The sequence below is a fragment of the Phaenicophaeus curvirostris genome, chromosome 2 (assembly GCF_032191515.1).
Source record: "Phaenicophaeus curvirostris isolate KB17595 chromosome 2, BPBGC_Pcur_1.0, whole genome shotgun sequence".
In the NCBI taxonomy this organism is placed as follows: domain Eukaryota; kingdom Metazoa; phylum Chordata; class Aves; order Cuculiformes; family Cuculidae; genus Phaenicophaeus; species Phaenicophaeus curvirostris.
In genome coordinates, this window is record NC_091393.1 from 107,351,750 (window position 1) to 107,369,888 (window position 18,139).

An 18,139-nucleotide genomic window follows, 5' to 3' on the forward strand; every position below is an offset into this window, starting at 1 on the left:
CTTCGAGGAGAAGTCACCCCCTTAGTCCTCAGTGTGTGTTTCCCCACTTTAGGAGTACGCGAAACCGGTGGCCTCCTAGCTCAGAAGACTTAAAAGTTCAGCCCTTTTGGAGCTGCCCCCGTGTCCAGCTACGCCGTTTAGCACTTACATTTCCTCCTGCATTTTGTTTTGGGCTCTGTGGCCACTGGATGCCACTGTTGTTCCACATTGGGCCAGCTAAGAGAAAGGAGTAAGACAGCCTGGAATTTATTTACTCCCTGCCTGTGGCCCCAGGATCAATAACATCACAAAGTTTGGAGCAAAGCAGCAAAATTAAAAATAAATGAATAAATAAACACCCTTAAGCCCCTATGCTGAGGAAGGGATGTTCTGTGGCCAGCTGGGCAATGCCCAGTGTGGTTTGCACAAGCAAGGGTTTAGCACAGCAGCCCATGGGATGGCTTTGCCCTCTCCTCTCCTCTCTTGCCTGCAGGCAGGGAGTCAGGACTGCCACTACCAGGTCCTGCCAGAGGTGCTGAGCCCATTCTGGGGGGGGGTTCTGTTCCAACTCAACACCCAAGAAGAGGTGGAGGCAGGGGGCTGAGGAAGGGAAAGAGGGTGTAAGTAGGATCAAGTTTCTTAAAAAGGGACTGATCAGCTCCTTCTCATCTCAGGGGATCCATGCAGAGACCAGAAGGCATTTATTTGCCTTCCTAAAGCAGCAAAAAGCTGCAATCAAGGCTTTTCCCTGCTTCTTCTGTGGCTGCCAATGGGCCCTACCCCATGGCTCTTTGGGCTGGTGCCTCCCTGGGCTGGATCAGGCTTGGGAGAGGAGGTCAGGCAGGGATCTTCTACCCTCTTCAGGGAAAACAGCAGACAGGTGAAGGCCCCAAAGAGCCCCTAGGTTTCACCTCCAAGGGGGATGAGATGTGGGGAGCAGGAGGTGCACCAGCATGACCACAATGAGCAGCGCCCACACCAGGGATGCTGGGAGGGCTGCACAACACCTACCTTGCTCAGCTCCCGCAGCTTGTTTCTGGCAGCAGCTGCATCCTCCTGCTCGGTGGCGAGCTGCTTCTCCTTCTCTTCCAGCTGGCGTTTCAGGACAGTGACAGGGTCACCCTTCTGTGTGGCCTGTCAGCACAGGGTGGCACATTAGTGGGGACCACCACCTCCAGGCCCATCCCCTCCACCCCACACGCCCTGGATCCCGCCCTCTGTTCCAAAGGAAAATTCAGCTCCAGTCTCCAAGACGTGACCCTTAGGACCAGCATGCTTGAAAACAGGGATGCCCTCCCTCCCCTCCACAGACCAGCAAAGCCCCAGCCGTGGGCAGTGACAGCAACGCCAGCAGCCCTACCGTGTGCCAAGTGTCCTGGACGATGCCCACTTTCTCTGACAGGATCTCAATGAGCTGCTGGGCCTCCCCCTCACTGAACACCATGCTGCTCACAGTGGAAACGAGCGTCTTGTAGGGCAGGTAGAGGGGCCCGTCCGTATCTGTGGGTGCTAGGGAGGAGAGAGGAGGGGTTGGGGCCGCTCAAGCCAACAGCAGAGCTGAGTAGCATCATCTCAGTTGGCTTCAACCCTACAATTGCCATTTCAAACCAGCATCCACCTGGATTTCTTCAGTCAGGTTTGATACCTCTCTAATTGAGATACCACTCTGGTAACTCGGGAAAGCCAAGGAGCATTGGAGACCACAATGCTGTTGTAGGAGCACAGTGCACATGGTCATGATGGGTAGAAGGTGGTGGGCAAGTGCGTTTAGGAGTTCTTGCACTGTATCTACAGCCCAGTGAACTTATTTTCCTAAAAAAACCCCAAGAAAAAAAAAAGCAGTTTGGACTCCAGTAGCTCCAGAGCCTGTAAAGCCATTAACACCAGCGTCTCTTGAACACAGACCTCAGACCCCCCCAAGCAGCACAGTCAGAGAAGGAGGATGAGAAGGTGCTGCTTGCATCGGAGCAGATTCCCCCTGGACAGGAACCCATGCTGGAGCAGTTTCATCCTGAAGGACTGCAGCCCAGGGGAGGGCCCACACTGGAGCAATGGAAAGGCGTGAGGAGGAAAGATCAGCAGAGAGAACCTGTTGTGGATTGAACACAGCCCACATCCCCCTGCACTGCTCCAGGAGAGGAAGTAGAGGAGTTGAGAGGGAAGGAGCAAAGTTCAGCCTGGAAAGAAAGGCAGGGGAGGAAGGTTTTGTTTTAATTTTGTCTCAGTTTCTCATCTATTTTAATGGGAAATAAATTAATAGAATCTTAGAATGGTTTTGGCTGGAAGGGACCATTATGGGTCATCCAGTTCCACCCCCCTGTCATGGGCAGGGACACCTCTCACTGCATCAGGTTGCTCAAAGTTTCATCCAGCCTGGCCTTGAAAACCTCCAGGGATGGGACAGCCAAGACTTCTCTGGGCAACCTGTGCCAGGGCCTCACCATCCTCATCGCAAAGAATTTCTCCCTAATGTCTAATCTGAATCTTGCCCCTTCCAAGCCATTCCTCCTCATCCTTGTAAGAAGTCTGTCCCCAGCTTTCCTGTAGCTCTTTTCAGTACAGGAAGGTCACCGTAAGGTCTCTCTGGAGCCTTCTCTTCTCCAGGCTGAACAAGCCTAACTCTCTCAGCCTGTCCTGACATGGGAGGTGCTCCAATCAGCTTTATGGCACCCCCTGGACTTGCTCTAACATATCCATGTCCTTCCTGCACTGAGGACTCCAGAACTGAACACAGGGCTCCAGGTGAGTTCTCACAAGAGCAGAGCAGAGGGGAAGAATCCCCTCCTTTGTCCTGCTGGTCACGCTATTAAATAAAACGAGTTTTCTCCAGGTTGAGCCTGTTTTTCCTGTGATAATAATTGCTAAGGAATCACTCTGTCTCCATCTTGACCCACGAGCTTCCCTATCTTATTTTCTACTCCAGGAGTGAGAAAGCGGCTGGGTGGGTGTTTGGCCACAGTCAAGCCATTGTAGAAAGAGAAGGGTAAAGCCTGGGGAATGCCAAGCAGCTCCAGCATGCACTGTTTCCTCCTGCCTTCTAGCAGATCCATTTGGGATGGCACCACTAAGCCCTGGCAGCAGCAGAGTGTCTCACCAGCAGCAGCCACTTCCTAGCAGCACAGCAGGGGCAGCTTGTGCAACCAGGGCCCTAGATTTTGGCTCACACTTCACTCACGCTGGCAACTGCACGGATGCAGGACAGCTCATCACATCCTCTGCCCAAGTCCCACAAGGCGGAGGGAGCCACCAAGGGAAATTTTGCCCATCTCCCACTGGTGTTGCACAAGTGAGCCTTGCACAAGGCGGGCAAGATGCAAACCCCACCTTGCAGCTGGCGAACGGAGCCGGGGCAGCCTGCCAAGCCACAGCAACAAGAAGCCTGCGTCGTAGATGAGACCATTTGCAGAGTCGGAAACCTCGCGCCTTGCTGAAGGAAGCGGTGGAACAAGAAGCAACCACATGGCAAAGGTGCCATGGGAAAGCACAGTGGGGACAAGGGGTCTGAAGAGACGCTTCTCAAAGCCAGAGGGATACGGGAGACACAGATGGCCCCTGCATGGTGCCCCACACCTGGCAGGCTGCAGTCCAGAGAAGGCACCAGCAAGTATTCCATGGGAGAGCATGGCTACTGCTGTCACAGTGAATGAGCTCAGATTCGAATACGCACAAACCACTTGCAATTTTTTGTGCAACAAGGAGGCTAAAAATGAACCGCATGTGAGAAAAATACCTCAAGCTGCTCTTAGAATCATAGAATGTATGGAGTTGGAAGGGACCTTAAAGATCACCCAGTTCTAACCCCCCTGCCATGGGCAAGGACACTTCCCACCAGGTTGCTCAAAGCCTCATGCAACCTGGCCTCAAACATCTCCAGGGACGGGACAGATAGAGCTTCTCTGGGCAACCTGTGCCAGTGCCTCAGCCCCCTCACAGGAAAGCAATTCTTCCCAAGATCTCATCTAAATCTCCCCTCTTTCAGCTTAAAACTGTTCCCCCTCATCCTGTCACTGCATTCCCTGCTAAAGAGCCCCTCCCCAGCTTTCCAGTAGACCCTGAGGCAGCAGCGACTGCTCAAATAATTTCAAACCTCATCATTGTGTGGAGATGGCCTTTAGTAACACCCTGTCCCCAGAGGAGCAAATACAAGGGTTTTAACCTGACCTTGGAGACCAGCGGGTGCAAAACATCCTGTTCAGTAGCCTCTTCCAAAACACGGGTGTGGAAAATGCCAGTTTACACAGCAGCTTAGGTTTGGATGTCCTGGAGAAAGCTGGCAAGTGGGGGTGTCTTTGATACGGGTTTTTTTGTACATAAATAAATGAAATCTATATGCATCACATCACCGCTGTGATAACACCCAAGAGATTTCTCCTACATGTCCGTATGGGAACACTTCTACAGGTCTGAATGCACTCAAATCTTTGGTGCCTGTAACTATCACTTAACCAGAAATAAATGCCAAATTGTTCACATTGGTGCAATGAGAGGCAGGAATTCAGCTACAGAGCTGTTTGTCTCCTCCATACATCTATTTACAGGCTGGAGAGTTCAGGACCACCTTCTTTAACCTCTTCCATCTCCGAGTCAATCATGTGAGGTATGAATGATGACGGGCAAAGTTTTCCCTTCCATGTGACATATCCAAAGTCACTTCCTTCTAACTATGCCATGACCAATCCCCTGCAGTATAAAATACCTTCAATCCTCTCTCCTCCAATACATTGGTTTTCACCTCCACTGGACTAGGAGGAAACTCTAGCAGTGACCACATTCTCATAGAAGAAGAGCTCCTGTGTGCTTTTAATCATATAATTGTGGAACAGTTTGGGTTGGAAGGGACCTTAAAGCCCATCCAGTTCCAACCCTCCTGCCTTGGGCAGGGACACCTTCCACTCGATCAGGTTGCTCAAAGCCTCGTCCACCCTGGCCTGGGGTGGAAGGGAAAAACATGTCGCCTTTGCTTTCCACTCAGATGTCCAGCACCTTGGCAGCCACTTCCCTCTAGCAGGACCTCGCACCTCCCACTCATTCTCAGTGTGCAGAGCCAAGAGGAACCTGTAGCTCTCCCACATCTGTGTGCTGGGCCAGGGAGCAAAGCACCAAAGAGGGGTACCAGATGCAGAAGTCAACACATTAAAGAGTGAAAACAATTCAATAAACTTTTGACTTCAACTCTACCTCCCCCCAGTGAGAATTACAGTCTGGTACAGGCATTTTTAACCCCATTGGCGCACATGGTCCATCTCACCAGAAACAGTCTTTCTACAGCTGCCTTTTCCAACAGTGAAGAAGAACAAAGATCTCACAATGGGATAACTCTATTTCAACAGTACCAAGATTTAACAGCACCAAGATGCCCTACTGGCTGACTCAACAGGGATGTACACAGAGGAATTTGGCCTTACCTGGTTCACTCTTCTTCTTGGATGCAGACTTCTTCTTGACAGGCCCATCATGTTTCTGCTCCTCGTGAGTGGGAAGAGCATCGGTTTTCTTGGTGGTGGTGGAGTTGACACCTGGAGCACTCTGCTGCGTGCCAACTGGCAGCACAGCTACAACAGGCACCTCCTTAAGGGTCACCTCCAAGATGGGAGCACTTTTGGGAACACTGACAGGAGGTGAAGCCAATGCTGGGGTAGGAGCAGGCTCTACCTTTAACACCTTCTTCTCCTTCTTCCTCTTCTCCTTAGGTGATGGAGCAGGTTTCTCCTTTTCCTGTGGGGGTACTGACACCGCTGCAATCGGAGGCTCAACATTTACAGGCTCAGATACCACAGTAGGCTCAAGAACCACATCCTTGGGAGAGTCTGTCACTTCCTGAGTCAGCTGCTGCTCTGGGATCTTTCCATTAGGTTTATCTTCCTTTTTCTTTGCTTTTCCTTTTTTCTCAACAGGTTTCTCTTTCTTCTTTTTCTCCGTTTTCTGCTGCTGGGTCTTCTCAAGCTCTTTGCGTTGCTTAGCCAAGGCTTCCTCGTAGGACGTCTCCTTCATGGAGAAGGTAGACACCAGCAGGATCCCAATGGCTGAGATCACCATAAAACCTCCAAAGACCATAACACCCAGCGTCTGAGGGTCATACACATCCATCCTGCCTTATTCTTCTGTGCCTGCAAGACACCAGAACAACAGTTAGTGAGGCGGAAAAAACAAAGATGCAACAGCCTCTCTGAACAGGGAGTTTCACAGGGACATTTATGTCACCAAACAGCACCATGCAGTGAAGAGACAAATGCTCAAGATTCACACACCCTTGGTGAAGGCCAAGCATCTACACAACTCCAAGTTTGTCCTCCTCTGCTACGTTGCCTATACATAGCGGTCCAGTCGTACAACAGTGACTCATTTCACCAGCTGAAGCCTCTCCAGGAAAGCCAAAGGAGGGGAAGGAAAAGACAGAGGTGAGGTCAGAGGCAGCCATTACATGTCCAATAGAATGGTTTTCCACAACCCTTGCATGGTGCTGCAGTCTCACAGCAGTAACAGAGCCCCTTCTCAGACTAGTGCAGGTTAACCAAGATCTGGGCTCTCTTTGAAGCACCTGGCCTTTTTGTAGCACCCAGGTACACATCCAGGTCTCAACTCTGGAAGTTGAAGAAGAAGGAGAAAGGAAGAAGAAGTAGAAGGAGAAAGCATGCACAGGAGAGCTTTCTCCAACTTTACAGCAGCCCTGGCCTTCTCCCTTTGCCACCTGCACCCTGAGGTACCGCTGGTTTCTGTCCAGGAGGATATGAAATGACTGCATCCTGATGGGCAGCTGTTCCCAGTGATGAGAAACAACCCAGCAACAATTCTGCATCCACAGACACCACACAGAGAAATGCATGATAACCATTTCCTCGAGACACTAATACCAACAGAAGTCATAAGTTCAAGCTAGAAAGCAAAAGGAAAAGAGCACGATCACTAATTATCTCACCCCAAACATACCCACAGGAAGAAGCAAGACTTGTGAAGGAACACTGGATGCGGCACTTATCTTTCCACCTCTGTTAGCTGGTGGGCAAACCGTGCATAGGGTCCTTCTGCCTCCCGCTCCAGCCTCAAGTTTCTCCACCCATAACACAAGGAGCAGCAACCGTACCGAGTGGTCTGAGATCTGGCAAGGCAGGATGCAGGCGTACGTGGAGAATCAGAGAATCATAGAATAATAAAATAGCTTGGATTGGAAGGGAACTTAAAGATCATCCAGTTCCACAGGCAGCGGCATCTTCCATCACCCATCCAACCTGGCCTTGAACACCTCAAGGGATGGGGTATCCATGACTTCTCTGAGCGACTTGTGCCAGTGCATCTCTACCCTCACAGGAAAACATTTCCTCCTAAGATCTCATCTAAATCTCCCCTCTTTCAGCTTAAAACTGTTCCCTCTTGTCCTATCTTTGTACTCCCTAATAAAGGGCCCCTCTCTAGCTTTCCTGTAGGCCCCCTTTAAGCACTGGAAGGATGCTATAAGGCTGCTAAGAAAGGCACTGCTATCTCTGCTCTTCTTGATTGCTAACTGAACTTTGACCCGAGTTTCAAGGCCAATCTCCTCTCCACTGTCCTACTCACGTGTATCTCCCATCAAGTCATCACCTCTACGCGGCCCTAAGGAGGCTCACAAACCCCCATAAGCTGCAGTCAGGCAGTTAAACTGTGAAAGGGCACTTCCCAGGAGGGGCCAGGCTGCAGTTTCTCATCATTGTACCTCCAAACATAATCAGGAAAATGCAGAAAGTCCACAGTTCTCAGAAGTTCCCATCCCCACACTTAACTGCAAACACACTCAAATTTCCTCTTTAAGAGATTGTGGGTTGAGAAGGGAGGGAGCGGCTGGAAGGGGAGGAGGCAAAAAAAAAAAAAATAATAAAACTAAGGAGCTCAGCATCTTTTCAAAACCTCAGTGCTAGTGGGAGAGAGAACTCGGACTTTTCCTTTCTAACAACCAGAGCAGCAAAATCACAGCTGAATCTGCAACTCAAAGCTGCTCATACAGCAAGGGGGTGACAGCAGAATGAAAGACTCTGCTCCAACACCTGAGCAAGGGGTGCAAAGCTGAAAGGAGCTGCAAAGCGACTGCTTCCCACAGAAGATACCCACCTGCCCAGGGAGGATGTTTTACCCAGCAGCCCTGCCTCCCTCTCCAAGCACCCCAGGTGAAGCAGGAGAGAGCTGGCAGGCAGAAGGGCTGGCAGAGCAATGCCAGCTGGAACCAGCCTCCTCTGGCATTGCCAACTTTCTACCCCAGGGCACCACTCGAGATCCCAGCTGATAAACCTGGCATCGCTATTTCACATCTGTCCCAGTTGTTTCAGATTTAAACGCTGTCAGATCACTCTATCCCAGAATATTTGGTGCTATATCCAACCAAGTCGCAAAGCAAGTGTTTTGGCATCATCCCCACCAGGACAGAGAGATTATCCCTAATCATCAGGATGAGAAGGGCTGGATTTCCTCTCCTTGGCAGAAAATAAAAAGTAGGGCTGGAGAACACATACTCATGACTTTGTGCTGGCTTTAGGACCACACCATACCATCCAGGATCTGCTTTAGGATCAGAACAAGGTGGCCTGTGTTCCACACCCCAACACATCAGTAAAAAGAAACCTTTCCTGATCTCACACCATCACATATTTAGGTAAAAATCGCAGAAACATTAAGGTTGGAAAAGCTCTCTAAAATCATCCCGTCCAACCATCAGCCCAACACCACCGTGCCTACTAAGCCATGTACCAAAGTACCACATCTATGCATTTTTTGAACACCTCCAGTGACGGTGACTTCACCACTGCCCTGGGCACCCTGCTCCAATGCTTCACCACTCTTTCCATAAAGAAATTTTTCCTAATGTCCCATCTAAACCTCCTCTGGCACAACTCAAGGCCATTTCCTCTTGTCCTACCACTTGTTACTTGAGAAAAGGGCAATGGCATCACTAAGCATTGCCAAATACCTCCAAAAGCAGCTGGATTGAGCTCAAGGAGGATGGGAACGGAGCAAAAAACCCAAACCTTTGCTGACAGAGGCACCAGCACGCACAGGATGAATGTGAGGGGACAGCGTCGTTATGCAGAGACCTGGATTGTGAAGTTGACAAGATGGCAGTGCCAGGTGCAGTGCGGTGTGGCCAGAGGCTGCACTGCTGTCCCCCTGGGAAGCACTTACAGGCAGGGTGTCTGAGCCCCATGCTCCCTCTCCCTTGCAGGTAGCCTCACCCGACCCCATTGCAGTAAAAGCTGCCTGTACCTTGCCTCCTCTCAGGCTTTACAGCCAGAGCGAGATAACAATGCAGATTAGCTTTAAAGTCCTTCCTAGGTAAACAAAACCAAACAAACAACCACTTCCCGAAAAAATTAAATCAATACAAGAGAAAATGCATCTCAGAGGACTCTCATACCTACTGGAAGAGCCATGGCAGCAGCCAGAGCTTGTGAAAGCGGCTGTGATGCTCACACAGGCCATTTACAAGCTCCCACCAGCGGACCAAAGAAACTCTGCGCTGTTCCCAAGGAGAAGTATGCTGGAAGACAATCCAAAATGAAGAACAGGAGATACCAACCAGGCAGCAATGACTCCCAGCAGTGTTATCCCAGCAAAGGGAAACTTTGGTCCTGTCTCAACACTCATGCCTCACAGCCCACAGCTGGTCCTGGCAGACCAGGCACTGGTTCCAAGGCACAAGTTCTACCAGTAGCATTCCTCCTACGGTCAAACCTTGGCACAGATCAGCCCAACACCCAGCTCAGGGAAGAGGCTATCACTCCAACAGCATACAGACGGCAGCAGGCTGTACACACTACCACACACTCTTAAATCAAAGCAGTCTGGCTTTGGCATCTGGGGGACAAAGAAAAGTCTTCCTCCAGGAACTTCCTGATGCATAAATGCAAGAAGCAATGCACCGCAGCCTTAGCATCAGGAGCTACTTTGGTATTTCCTGACCTCACTGCCTTCTCCCACTGAAAGGCTAAAAGTTTGTTCCTGGATTTGCAGAGCAAGATACAGTCCCCATCAAGAGTGCAGCAGCCAGAGCACACAAGCCTTGCTCTTTGGCAGGAAAGCCCTCCACACTTCCCACCTGCAAAAAGCTTTAGCCAGGATATGGAAAAATAGGGCACCAAAGGTACCCCTGCTTGTCTGTTCATGGATGCCTACTTTCACATGTACAGGTTCAGCTGGCCAGCCAGGCTTTGAAGAGGCTTGAAGACTCCGGCATCATCCCCTCTGTATCTTCTGGTCCTCCACAGGACTTTGGTCCTACAATGGCATTTTTCAATCTGATGCCCAGGCTGCTTTGGGAGAGGGTTGTGTGCCTAAGGGCTACATAGACACCACCAGCTATTGGAGTCCACGTTCAAAAAATCAAGTTCACATCCAACACTGAGCATATTTACCTGCATGAAATTTCCTAAGCAGGATCAACCTCCACTCCTCACTCAGCCAAAACAGTGGAAATCATCAAATACCCCCATATGCAAAATCCTTCCCCAAAACAGACTATTCAGATAAAGTTTTACACCACCACCACAACAGGAATAAGATGGACAACCGGTATTTCTCTTGGCCTTCCCATATAAAGGCGCCAGCTGAAATATTGTGCTCTGACTCTTCTGTTCCTGTGGCTTTTTCTTGTTATCCATCAAACTTCTCAACATCCCAGATAACTGCCCAGAATACCTGACTTCCCTGGCCACCCTGCACGTGCAGTCACATCTGTTTGCCCTGAGCAAAGTCCAACTCACCCTAAGGAAACAAAACCAGTAAACCACTCAGCCTTGCTGGGTTTTCCAATGCCAAATGACTTCTAGGGTGAACCAATCCACATACAAGCAGCAGATGGGAAAAGACACTCTTTGCAAGCAGGACGCTGTTCTCGCTGCAATCCAAGGCTTTGCCGTGGTGTCAAAGCGGCATCTCAGGTTAAAGCAATGGAGAAGAGGTGATAGGGTATTGGAGGGCAGAGAAAGAGAGAAAGAGAGAACTGAGTTTGCATGCAGCCCACAGCAACGACCGCCTGTGAGGCACCTGCAGCTCCCTTTCCTCCACAGCACCTCCCAGCAGGTTAAAAAAGGCAGCTAGAAAGTTCTTCCCTCCTTGCAACAAGAGGGCAGAGACGCAGCCAGGGACAGCGTTCCTCCAGCACTTGGGAGGGCGAGGGAGAGGGAACCTGGAGGCCTGATGCTGCCTGTAGCACGTCAGCCCAGCAGTGGGAGAAGGTGGCAGCACCACTAGCAGATAAAAGACAATCTCCAGATACTTCTGGAGTTCCTCTCTCAGCCCTGTTGCAATAGAGAAAGACAAAAATTAAAACCAAACACGAAAAGCCCATGTGCAGCAAGCAGCTCCTGCCCACAGCCTCTGTTTAAATACACTTTCTGCGTAAGTGACTGTGCATTTCCAGCCTCCCAGCAGCATGTGTTACTCCAAACAGCAACTCCAGATCAGCCCTCGCACCGATCGTCAAGAGTTATAGCTCGACTTAATTGAACGTGTCTTAGCGCTCCATTAGCTCTTGCAGTGCGGCAGCAGCCAGTGCCTTTTGCAGTGCTGCCAGCTCCCTTCCTAAGCCTCGGAGTAGGAAAAAGGGCAGGAAAAACATATACATACACACAAGAAGAGCATAAGAGCACCATAACCCAGCTTATTGGTTAATCGCTGCGGCAGCTATTACAAATCATAGAAAGGTTTGGGTTGGAAGGGATCTTAGAGCCCACCCAGTTCCAAGTCCCCTGCCACGGGCAACGACACCTTCTACTGGATCAGGTTGCTTCAAACGTCATCCAACCTGGTCTTGAACACCTCCAGGGATGGGGCATCCATGACTTCTGGGCAACCCGTGCCAGTGCCTCACCACCCTCATAGGGAATAATTTCTTCCTAAAATCTAATTTAAATCTCCCCTCTTTCAATTTAACAACTTTTCTCTCCCCTCCTCAGCTCTCATCAGCTTCTGCTTGCGCTTCACATCCCACACAGCACCCACCTTGCCCTAATCCTTTCAGCTGTTTCCCGGTGATGTGGGCAAGGGGAGAGGAAAGGAAGAGAGAAGCAGAAAGGAAAGAGAAGAAAGAGGAAGAGAGAGGAGAGGAAAGCTGATATTTGGGGTGAGGAGGCTCCTCCATCGCGCCTGGCCACGTGTGCAGGCGCACACTCTTCCCGCTGGATCACTTCCCCCAGCTGGGGTGAGGAGCGGAATATTGTGCCAGCAACCCCTCTTGGAAAGCTGGTGACATCCAGGTGGGAAAGGTAACCATGGTTTTTAGAGTCTCTGCCTGTCTCCAAATGCCTTGAGCATCACTGCATCCCATGCTGGGGGGGGTCTCCAAGGAGGGATTTTTTTTAGGGGGGTGCAGGCGGGGCTTAGTTAAGGGGAAATAAATAAATATAAATGAATAGATAGATAAGGAACAACCGCTCGCTCGCGACCTTTCGTCGCCGTGCTTAATCAGCTTAATGAGTTTCATTAAGGCAGGGGAAGGGGGTTTGAGCGCTGCGGGGCTGGGACCGAGGAGGGGGCGGGTGTCTGAGACTGGGGATACGGGAGGGTACGGGGCTGGGGCAGGGGGGGAAACAGAGGGACTGGGGCAGGGGGATACAGAGGGGCTGAGACCGGGACCGGGGGAACCAGCGGGGCCGGGACCGGACTGGGACCGGGCTGGAGTGGGGGCGGTGGCGATGCGGGGCCCCTCCCTCCTCTTCCCCCCCTCTTTTCCCGGCCGTACCCGCCGCCATTCCGCACCGCCTTCACCATTCATCCACCCGACACCCCCTCCCCTTTCCCTAAAATCCCGAATCCCACCCCTTCTCTCCCCGCAGCCCCCTCCCCGCTCCGTGCCTGCTGACACCGGGAAGAGGCGGGGGGGGGGGGCGGGGGGTTGTGGGGGGTCCCCTCGCAAAGTGTGGGAGGAGATGGAGGGGGATCCCGTGGGAAAAGGAAGGGGAAAGGGAGAGCGGCCGGTGCCTACCCACCCGTGCCGGGTCGCGGTCCCTCCTCGCCGGCGCGGCCCGTCTGGAGTCGTGGCACTTTCCGCCGCCGCTGGTCTCGGCCGCCCCCGCCCCGCCCCGCGGCTCCGCGCCGGGACCAGTCAGCGCCCGGGGCGGGGCGGGTGGGATGGATGGGATAGAAGGGGATGCGGTGGGATGGGACGGGACGGGGTGGGACGGGGCTGTGGGGTGTGCTGTCCCCGCTGCTGGAGGTTCCCCACCGCCCCGGCGCTGGAGCCGGGGTGGGTACCGAGTGGCACCGGGATGCGGGGACCGCGCAGAGCCTTGTCCCGGCGTTTTCCCCCGTGGATTGAATCATAGAATCGCTGGGTTGGAAAAGACCTTTGAGGTCATCAAGCCCGACCGTACCTGTTCACTGCTAAATCATATCCCTAAGCACTTCAGGGCAGCCTAATCTAGCGGGATGTCCCTGCCCACGGCAGGGAGGTTGGAACTAGATGATCTGTAAGGTCCCTTCCAACCCAAATGACTCTATGACTCTATGATGGATCTACCCGTCTTTTAAATCCCTCCAGGGATGGGGACTCAACCAGTCTCCCTGGGCAACCTGGTCCGTTGCCCGAGAACCCTGCTGAATTGCCATGGATCACAGAATCACCAGGCTGGAAAAGACCTCCAGGATCATAAGAGTCCAACCATTCCTATCAACCACTAAACCATGACCCTTGGCACCTCATCTACCCATCTTGTCCTGAAGAGAAGGATTTGCATGTGTTGGTGTATAAGCTCAACAGGAGTCAACAATGTGTGCTTGCAGCCCAGAAAACCAACCATATCCTGGGCTGCATCGAAAGAAGTGTGACCATCAGCTCAAGGGAGGTGATCCTCCCCCTCTACTCTACTCTCATGAAACCTCACCGGGAGCCCCATATACAGTTCTGGAGTCCTCAGCACAGGAAGGACATGGATCTATTAGAGTGAGTCCAGAGGAGGCCACAAAGATGAACCAAGGGCTGGAGCACTTCCCATCCGAGAACAGGCTGAGAGAGTTGGAGTTGTTCAGCCTGGAGAGGAGAAAGCTCTGGGAAGACCTTAGAGCAGCCTTCTAGTACTGAAAGGGGCAACAGGAAAGCTGGGGAGGGGCTCTTTATCAGGCAGTGCAGAGACAGGACAAGGGGAAATGGTTTTAAGATGAAATACACGGATTGCAGCAACTACATTTTTCATCCAATGTTCTACAAAAGCTCTGGGCCAGGGTGGGAATACGTCTCCCATTCCTCCACATCTTCAACCAGGCTCAAAGCCATTTTTCTCCCTTTCCTGTTTCTGCCTGGCCATGCTGTAGCGCACACTCTACTTTTGGCACTTGCTAGACTCTGACTGTGGAGTGAGAAATGGATTTATTATAAAAGTGGCTGGAGGAAACAATAATTCAATATCACAGGACAGGCTGTCAGGATCTTCCAGCCTCCTGCCAGCTTTCTGCTTACAGCACCTTCTTTAGGGCACCTACATTATCACATTTCAGCAGCCAGACCTTCTCAGGAGACAGCAATCGGGGCTGTTCTCCGTGTGATCCCTGGGATTTACAGCAGCTGCCACCACATCGTTGCCCCTCTCACAGAGAACAAGCCATGCTATTGAGGCTGGGGACAGGCAGCAGGTCCTGCCCGCAGCCTGGTACATCTCGACACAACAGCAAGGAGAATAAATGACTGTTTCATGAGGGCTGATGTGATGGAAGTAAAGAAAAAACATGCTAATGGAGAAAAATTTTGGCTTATTATTATAATACAGCTTGTGCAGAGGGACCTGAAATAGGCACAAACACTTGTCTTCTCATATTTATGAGAACTTGGAGACTTTCTGGGGCTTTCTCCAGGCTGCAGGCAAACTAGGCGGAGCAGGTCTTCCCATCTCAGGCAAAACATAGACTGGGAAGACCCGTGAATGCAAAGGCTGGCCATAGGCAGAGAGCAGTCCAAAATTCAGCCCTTCAGACAAAAGCACAAAGGTTTGGGATCCAGCCCTGCCCTAGTCCCCTGAGATCATCAGCTCCTTTAGCCCACCAAGGATCTTCTCCAGACTAAAATGCCTGGAAGGAGGAATGCAGGGTCTGAACAGCACCAAGGTCCCAAGCCTCACAGGTCTCCATTTCCCCAGCTGCAGCCATGGTGGAACAGACAGCTGGGCATCCTGCCCAGCCTCCCACCTTGCTGTGAACATCCTGATAACTCCATGTGGGAGATGTGGGCCTGGGCTGTTTCAAGGTCTCTTAGCAAAGCACTGACTACTGCATTATTCTCGGGGGCAGGGACTGGCACGCACAGCCTCAGCCAAGCACCCAGGGCTTGGGGACATGAGCTCACTCTTACTGTCTCTGGCCAAATGTACAACTGAGTGCCTGCATTAGAATGGAACAATGAGGGCAGAAGGAGGGACACGTGTGGGGAAATGCATGGTGTGGGGTGAAACCCTGGGCAGGCAGAGCTGAGATGTGAACTTCTGCCACCATGGCATGGAAGTGATCAGAGGATGGCTCCATCTGCTCCTTCCCCAGCTGTGTTTTGGACCTGTAGACAGATGTCTGAAACCTTTGTTTACTCATTGCTCGCTCTCATCTGTGTCTCAAAGCTGTTCACTCCAGAGCACTCCTCCCAGCATCCACTGTCACCAGTTGGTCTATTTTGGGGTCTTTCTCTCCAATTCTTAAGACATCAACCATACACCTCCCACCATCGTGTTTTCATCTGACTCTGTCACCGCACTGTTTGTCCAGGCCACTGAGACATAGAATCATGGAATGGTTTTGGTTGGGAGGGACCTTAAAGTCTATCCAGTTCCAGCACCCCTGCCATGGGCAGGGACACCTTCCACTGGATCAGGCTGCTCAAAGCCTCATCCAGCCTGGCCTTGAAGACCTCCAGGGATGAGGCAGCCACAACTTCTCTGGGCAACCTGTGCCAGTGTCTTGTCACCTTTATCGAGGAAGAATGTCTTCCTAGTGCCCAATGTAAATCTTTCCCCTTCCAATTTAAAGCCATCCCCCTTAATCCTATCACTACATGCCCTTGTGAAAAGTCCCTCCCCAGCTTTCTTGTAGGCCCCCTTCAGGTACTGGAAGGTCACTATAATGTCTCCCTGGACCCTTCTCTTCTCCAGGCTGAACAACTGTAACCGTCTCAGCACAGCAGAGGTGCTCCAGCCCTCTGATCATCTTCATGGCCTCCTCTGCACCCATTCTAACAATTCCATATCCCTCTTATGTTGAGGATTCCAGAACTGGACACAGCACTCCAGGTGGTGTCTCACAAAAGCTGATCCTCTATTATCAGTATAATTTACTTTCAGCCCATATCAAAGGAGTTCTCCCTAACTACCAGTTCTCCCAACTCCTGCCCAGAGGCAGCATCCAGCTCAGATCCAGAGGTCTGTGTGCCCTGCTGTTAAAACAACCGAAGTGCTGGCATTTTTCCACGGTCATCTTCACCACTAGAAAGTTTTTCTTGGGTTCAATTCGAAAATCCCTTGCTCCAGCTCAAGTTTTTCAGTTCCTAGTTATTTTTGCATCCACAAGTCTTTGGCTGTTGGTGAAGAAGCTGTTGTTTAGCCCTGGAATGGCTCCAAATCTTTCCACTGGAGGTATTAGTTATCCTAAATTCATAACCATTGCTGGGGTATTTTTAGCTCTGCGCAGCAGTCGTCAAACAAACCCTGCCACAAGGTCTGCATTACTCCCTGAGGTACCTCACAGCCCTGCTCCTGCAGAAGGACCAGGCTCAATCGTGCTGAGACAACCATGAATTCCCACCTGAGGAGCAGCCAGGACTGCAACCAATCACCTCGTCCCATCCCCACGCAATCCACATCCAGGCTGCAGCTGAGCACACAGGCAGGCACAGCTTATGTTTTCTTACAGGAGAGCAGCCAGCTCTGCCCAGACTTAGTGGTGCATTTCGATCCTGAGCCCTTGGGGAGGTGGAAAGGCTCCTACCACCCTCACTCTCACCATAGGATACTTACTGCTACAGAAATATGTCAAAAAAGTGGTAGGAACAAGAGTCCTTTACGCCAGATTTGGCTGCTGCCTGCGCTATCGACATTGTCTGCCAGCCGGGTTGATCCTCCAAGCAGCCCCACGTCCACGCTTGATCCCTTTGGAGACTCTGGAAGCAGCATCTCCTTTTTTATAAAAGCAAGGATCAGTACATCTGGCCTCCCCTCGGCCTCCTGGCTGTCCCTCCCAGCCCGCATGCCTTGCCAAGTGCTTGCTGGTCTGGGTTTAATAAGCAGCGGCTCTGCTCCAGCAATGGAAACTGGAGGTGGATGCTGCAGTGGAGAATTGAGCAGGGTCATAATACGACCACAGGGAGGTAGTGGTAAGAGATTCTGGGTCATTCCCCTCCTTCCTCGCCCATGTTTCTGTGGCACTGCTGAGGTTTGGGTTCGACTGTGCACCACACTGCAGCCTTGCCTGCATCTGGAGCTAGATAAGCCCTGGCCTTCCTCCTTTTTCAACCCAATTCCACATGGGCTTGGGAAATGCCATCCAAAAATGAAGTATGGACATGCAGGAGATTCCCACTTCAGTGAGTTGGTAGCCAGAGATGAGCGGGACCGCCCAGGCCCCAGGGAGCACTAAAACCACTAAACTCACAATGTTTAAACCTCAGATCCCTACTCCACTGCTTCCCCACACCCACAGCCCCACTCTGCGAGATGCCCCAAACATTCGTGGGAAGACTGCTAGCTAGGGGGTCACGGGGTGGGAGGCAGAAGTGCCCCTCGGGAGGTCCACACAGCTCCCAAAAGCCTCTGTTATTCCCCAGAGGGGCATTCACCAGTGGGCTACTAACCTCTAAGCAGCTGGTAGCCACTGAGCCAAGGAGGTGCACCTACCCAGCCTGCCTTTAAGGTGAAAAAAACTTAGTTGCACAGCTGCTGAAGATCATAGAATCATCGAATCGTTTGGGTTGGAAGGGTCCTTAAAGATCAGCCAGTTCCTACCCCCTTGCCATGGGCAGGGACACCTCCCACTGGATCAAGTTGCTCAAAGCCCTGTCCAACCTGGCCTTGGACTCCTCCAGGGATGAGGAATCTGTGACTTCTGTGGGAAACCTGTGCCAGTGTCTCACCACCCTCACAATAATAAGTTTCTTCCTATTTTCTTCCCTGGACTCAAGGGTGGGTTTTGGCAGAAGCCAGGTTCCACAGGTGGCTCCCAGTTTGGAGATCTC

The 18,139-nt window shown here is 51.6% G+C and overlaps 1 protein-coding gene across 3 annotated transcripts in view; it reads right to left on the reverse strand.

Moving 5' to 3' along the window:
* RRBP1 (ribosome binding protein 1) overlaps positions 1-13,033 on the reverse strand; it is a 28,406-nt gene extending 15,373 nt beyond the window's left edge. For 2 of the 3 annotated variants that reach the window (XM_069850337.1, XM_069850335.1), the window contains exons 1-4: positions 12,927-13,033; positions 5,385-6,086; positions 1,340-1,488; positions 991-1,113 (exon numbers count right to left, since the gene is read on the reverse strand). In XM_069850337.1, coding sequence (XP_069706438.1) covers positions 991-1,113; positions 1,340-1,488; positions 5,385-6,066 — 954 coding nt within the window. In that variant the 5' untranslated portion in view covers positions 6,067-6,086; positions 12,927-13,033. Of the gene's footprint in view, positions 1-990; positions 1,114-1,339; positions 1,489-5,384; positions 6,087-12,922 lie in introns of all 3 variants that reach the window. The other variant, XM_069850336.1, reaches the window with a different exon arrangement.
* Positions 13,034-18,139: the final 5,106 nt, after the last annotated feature.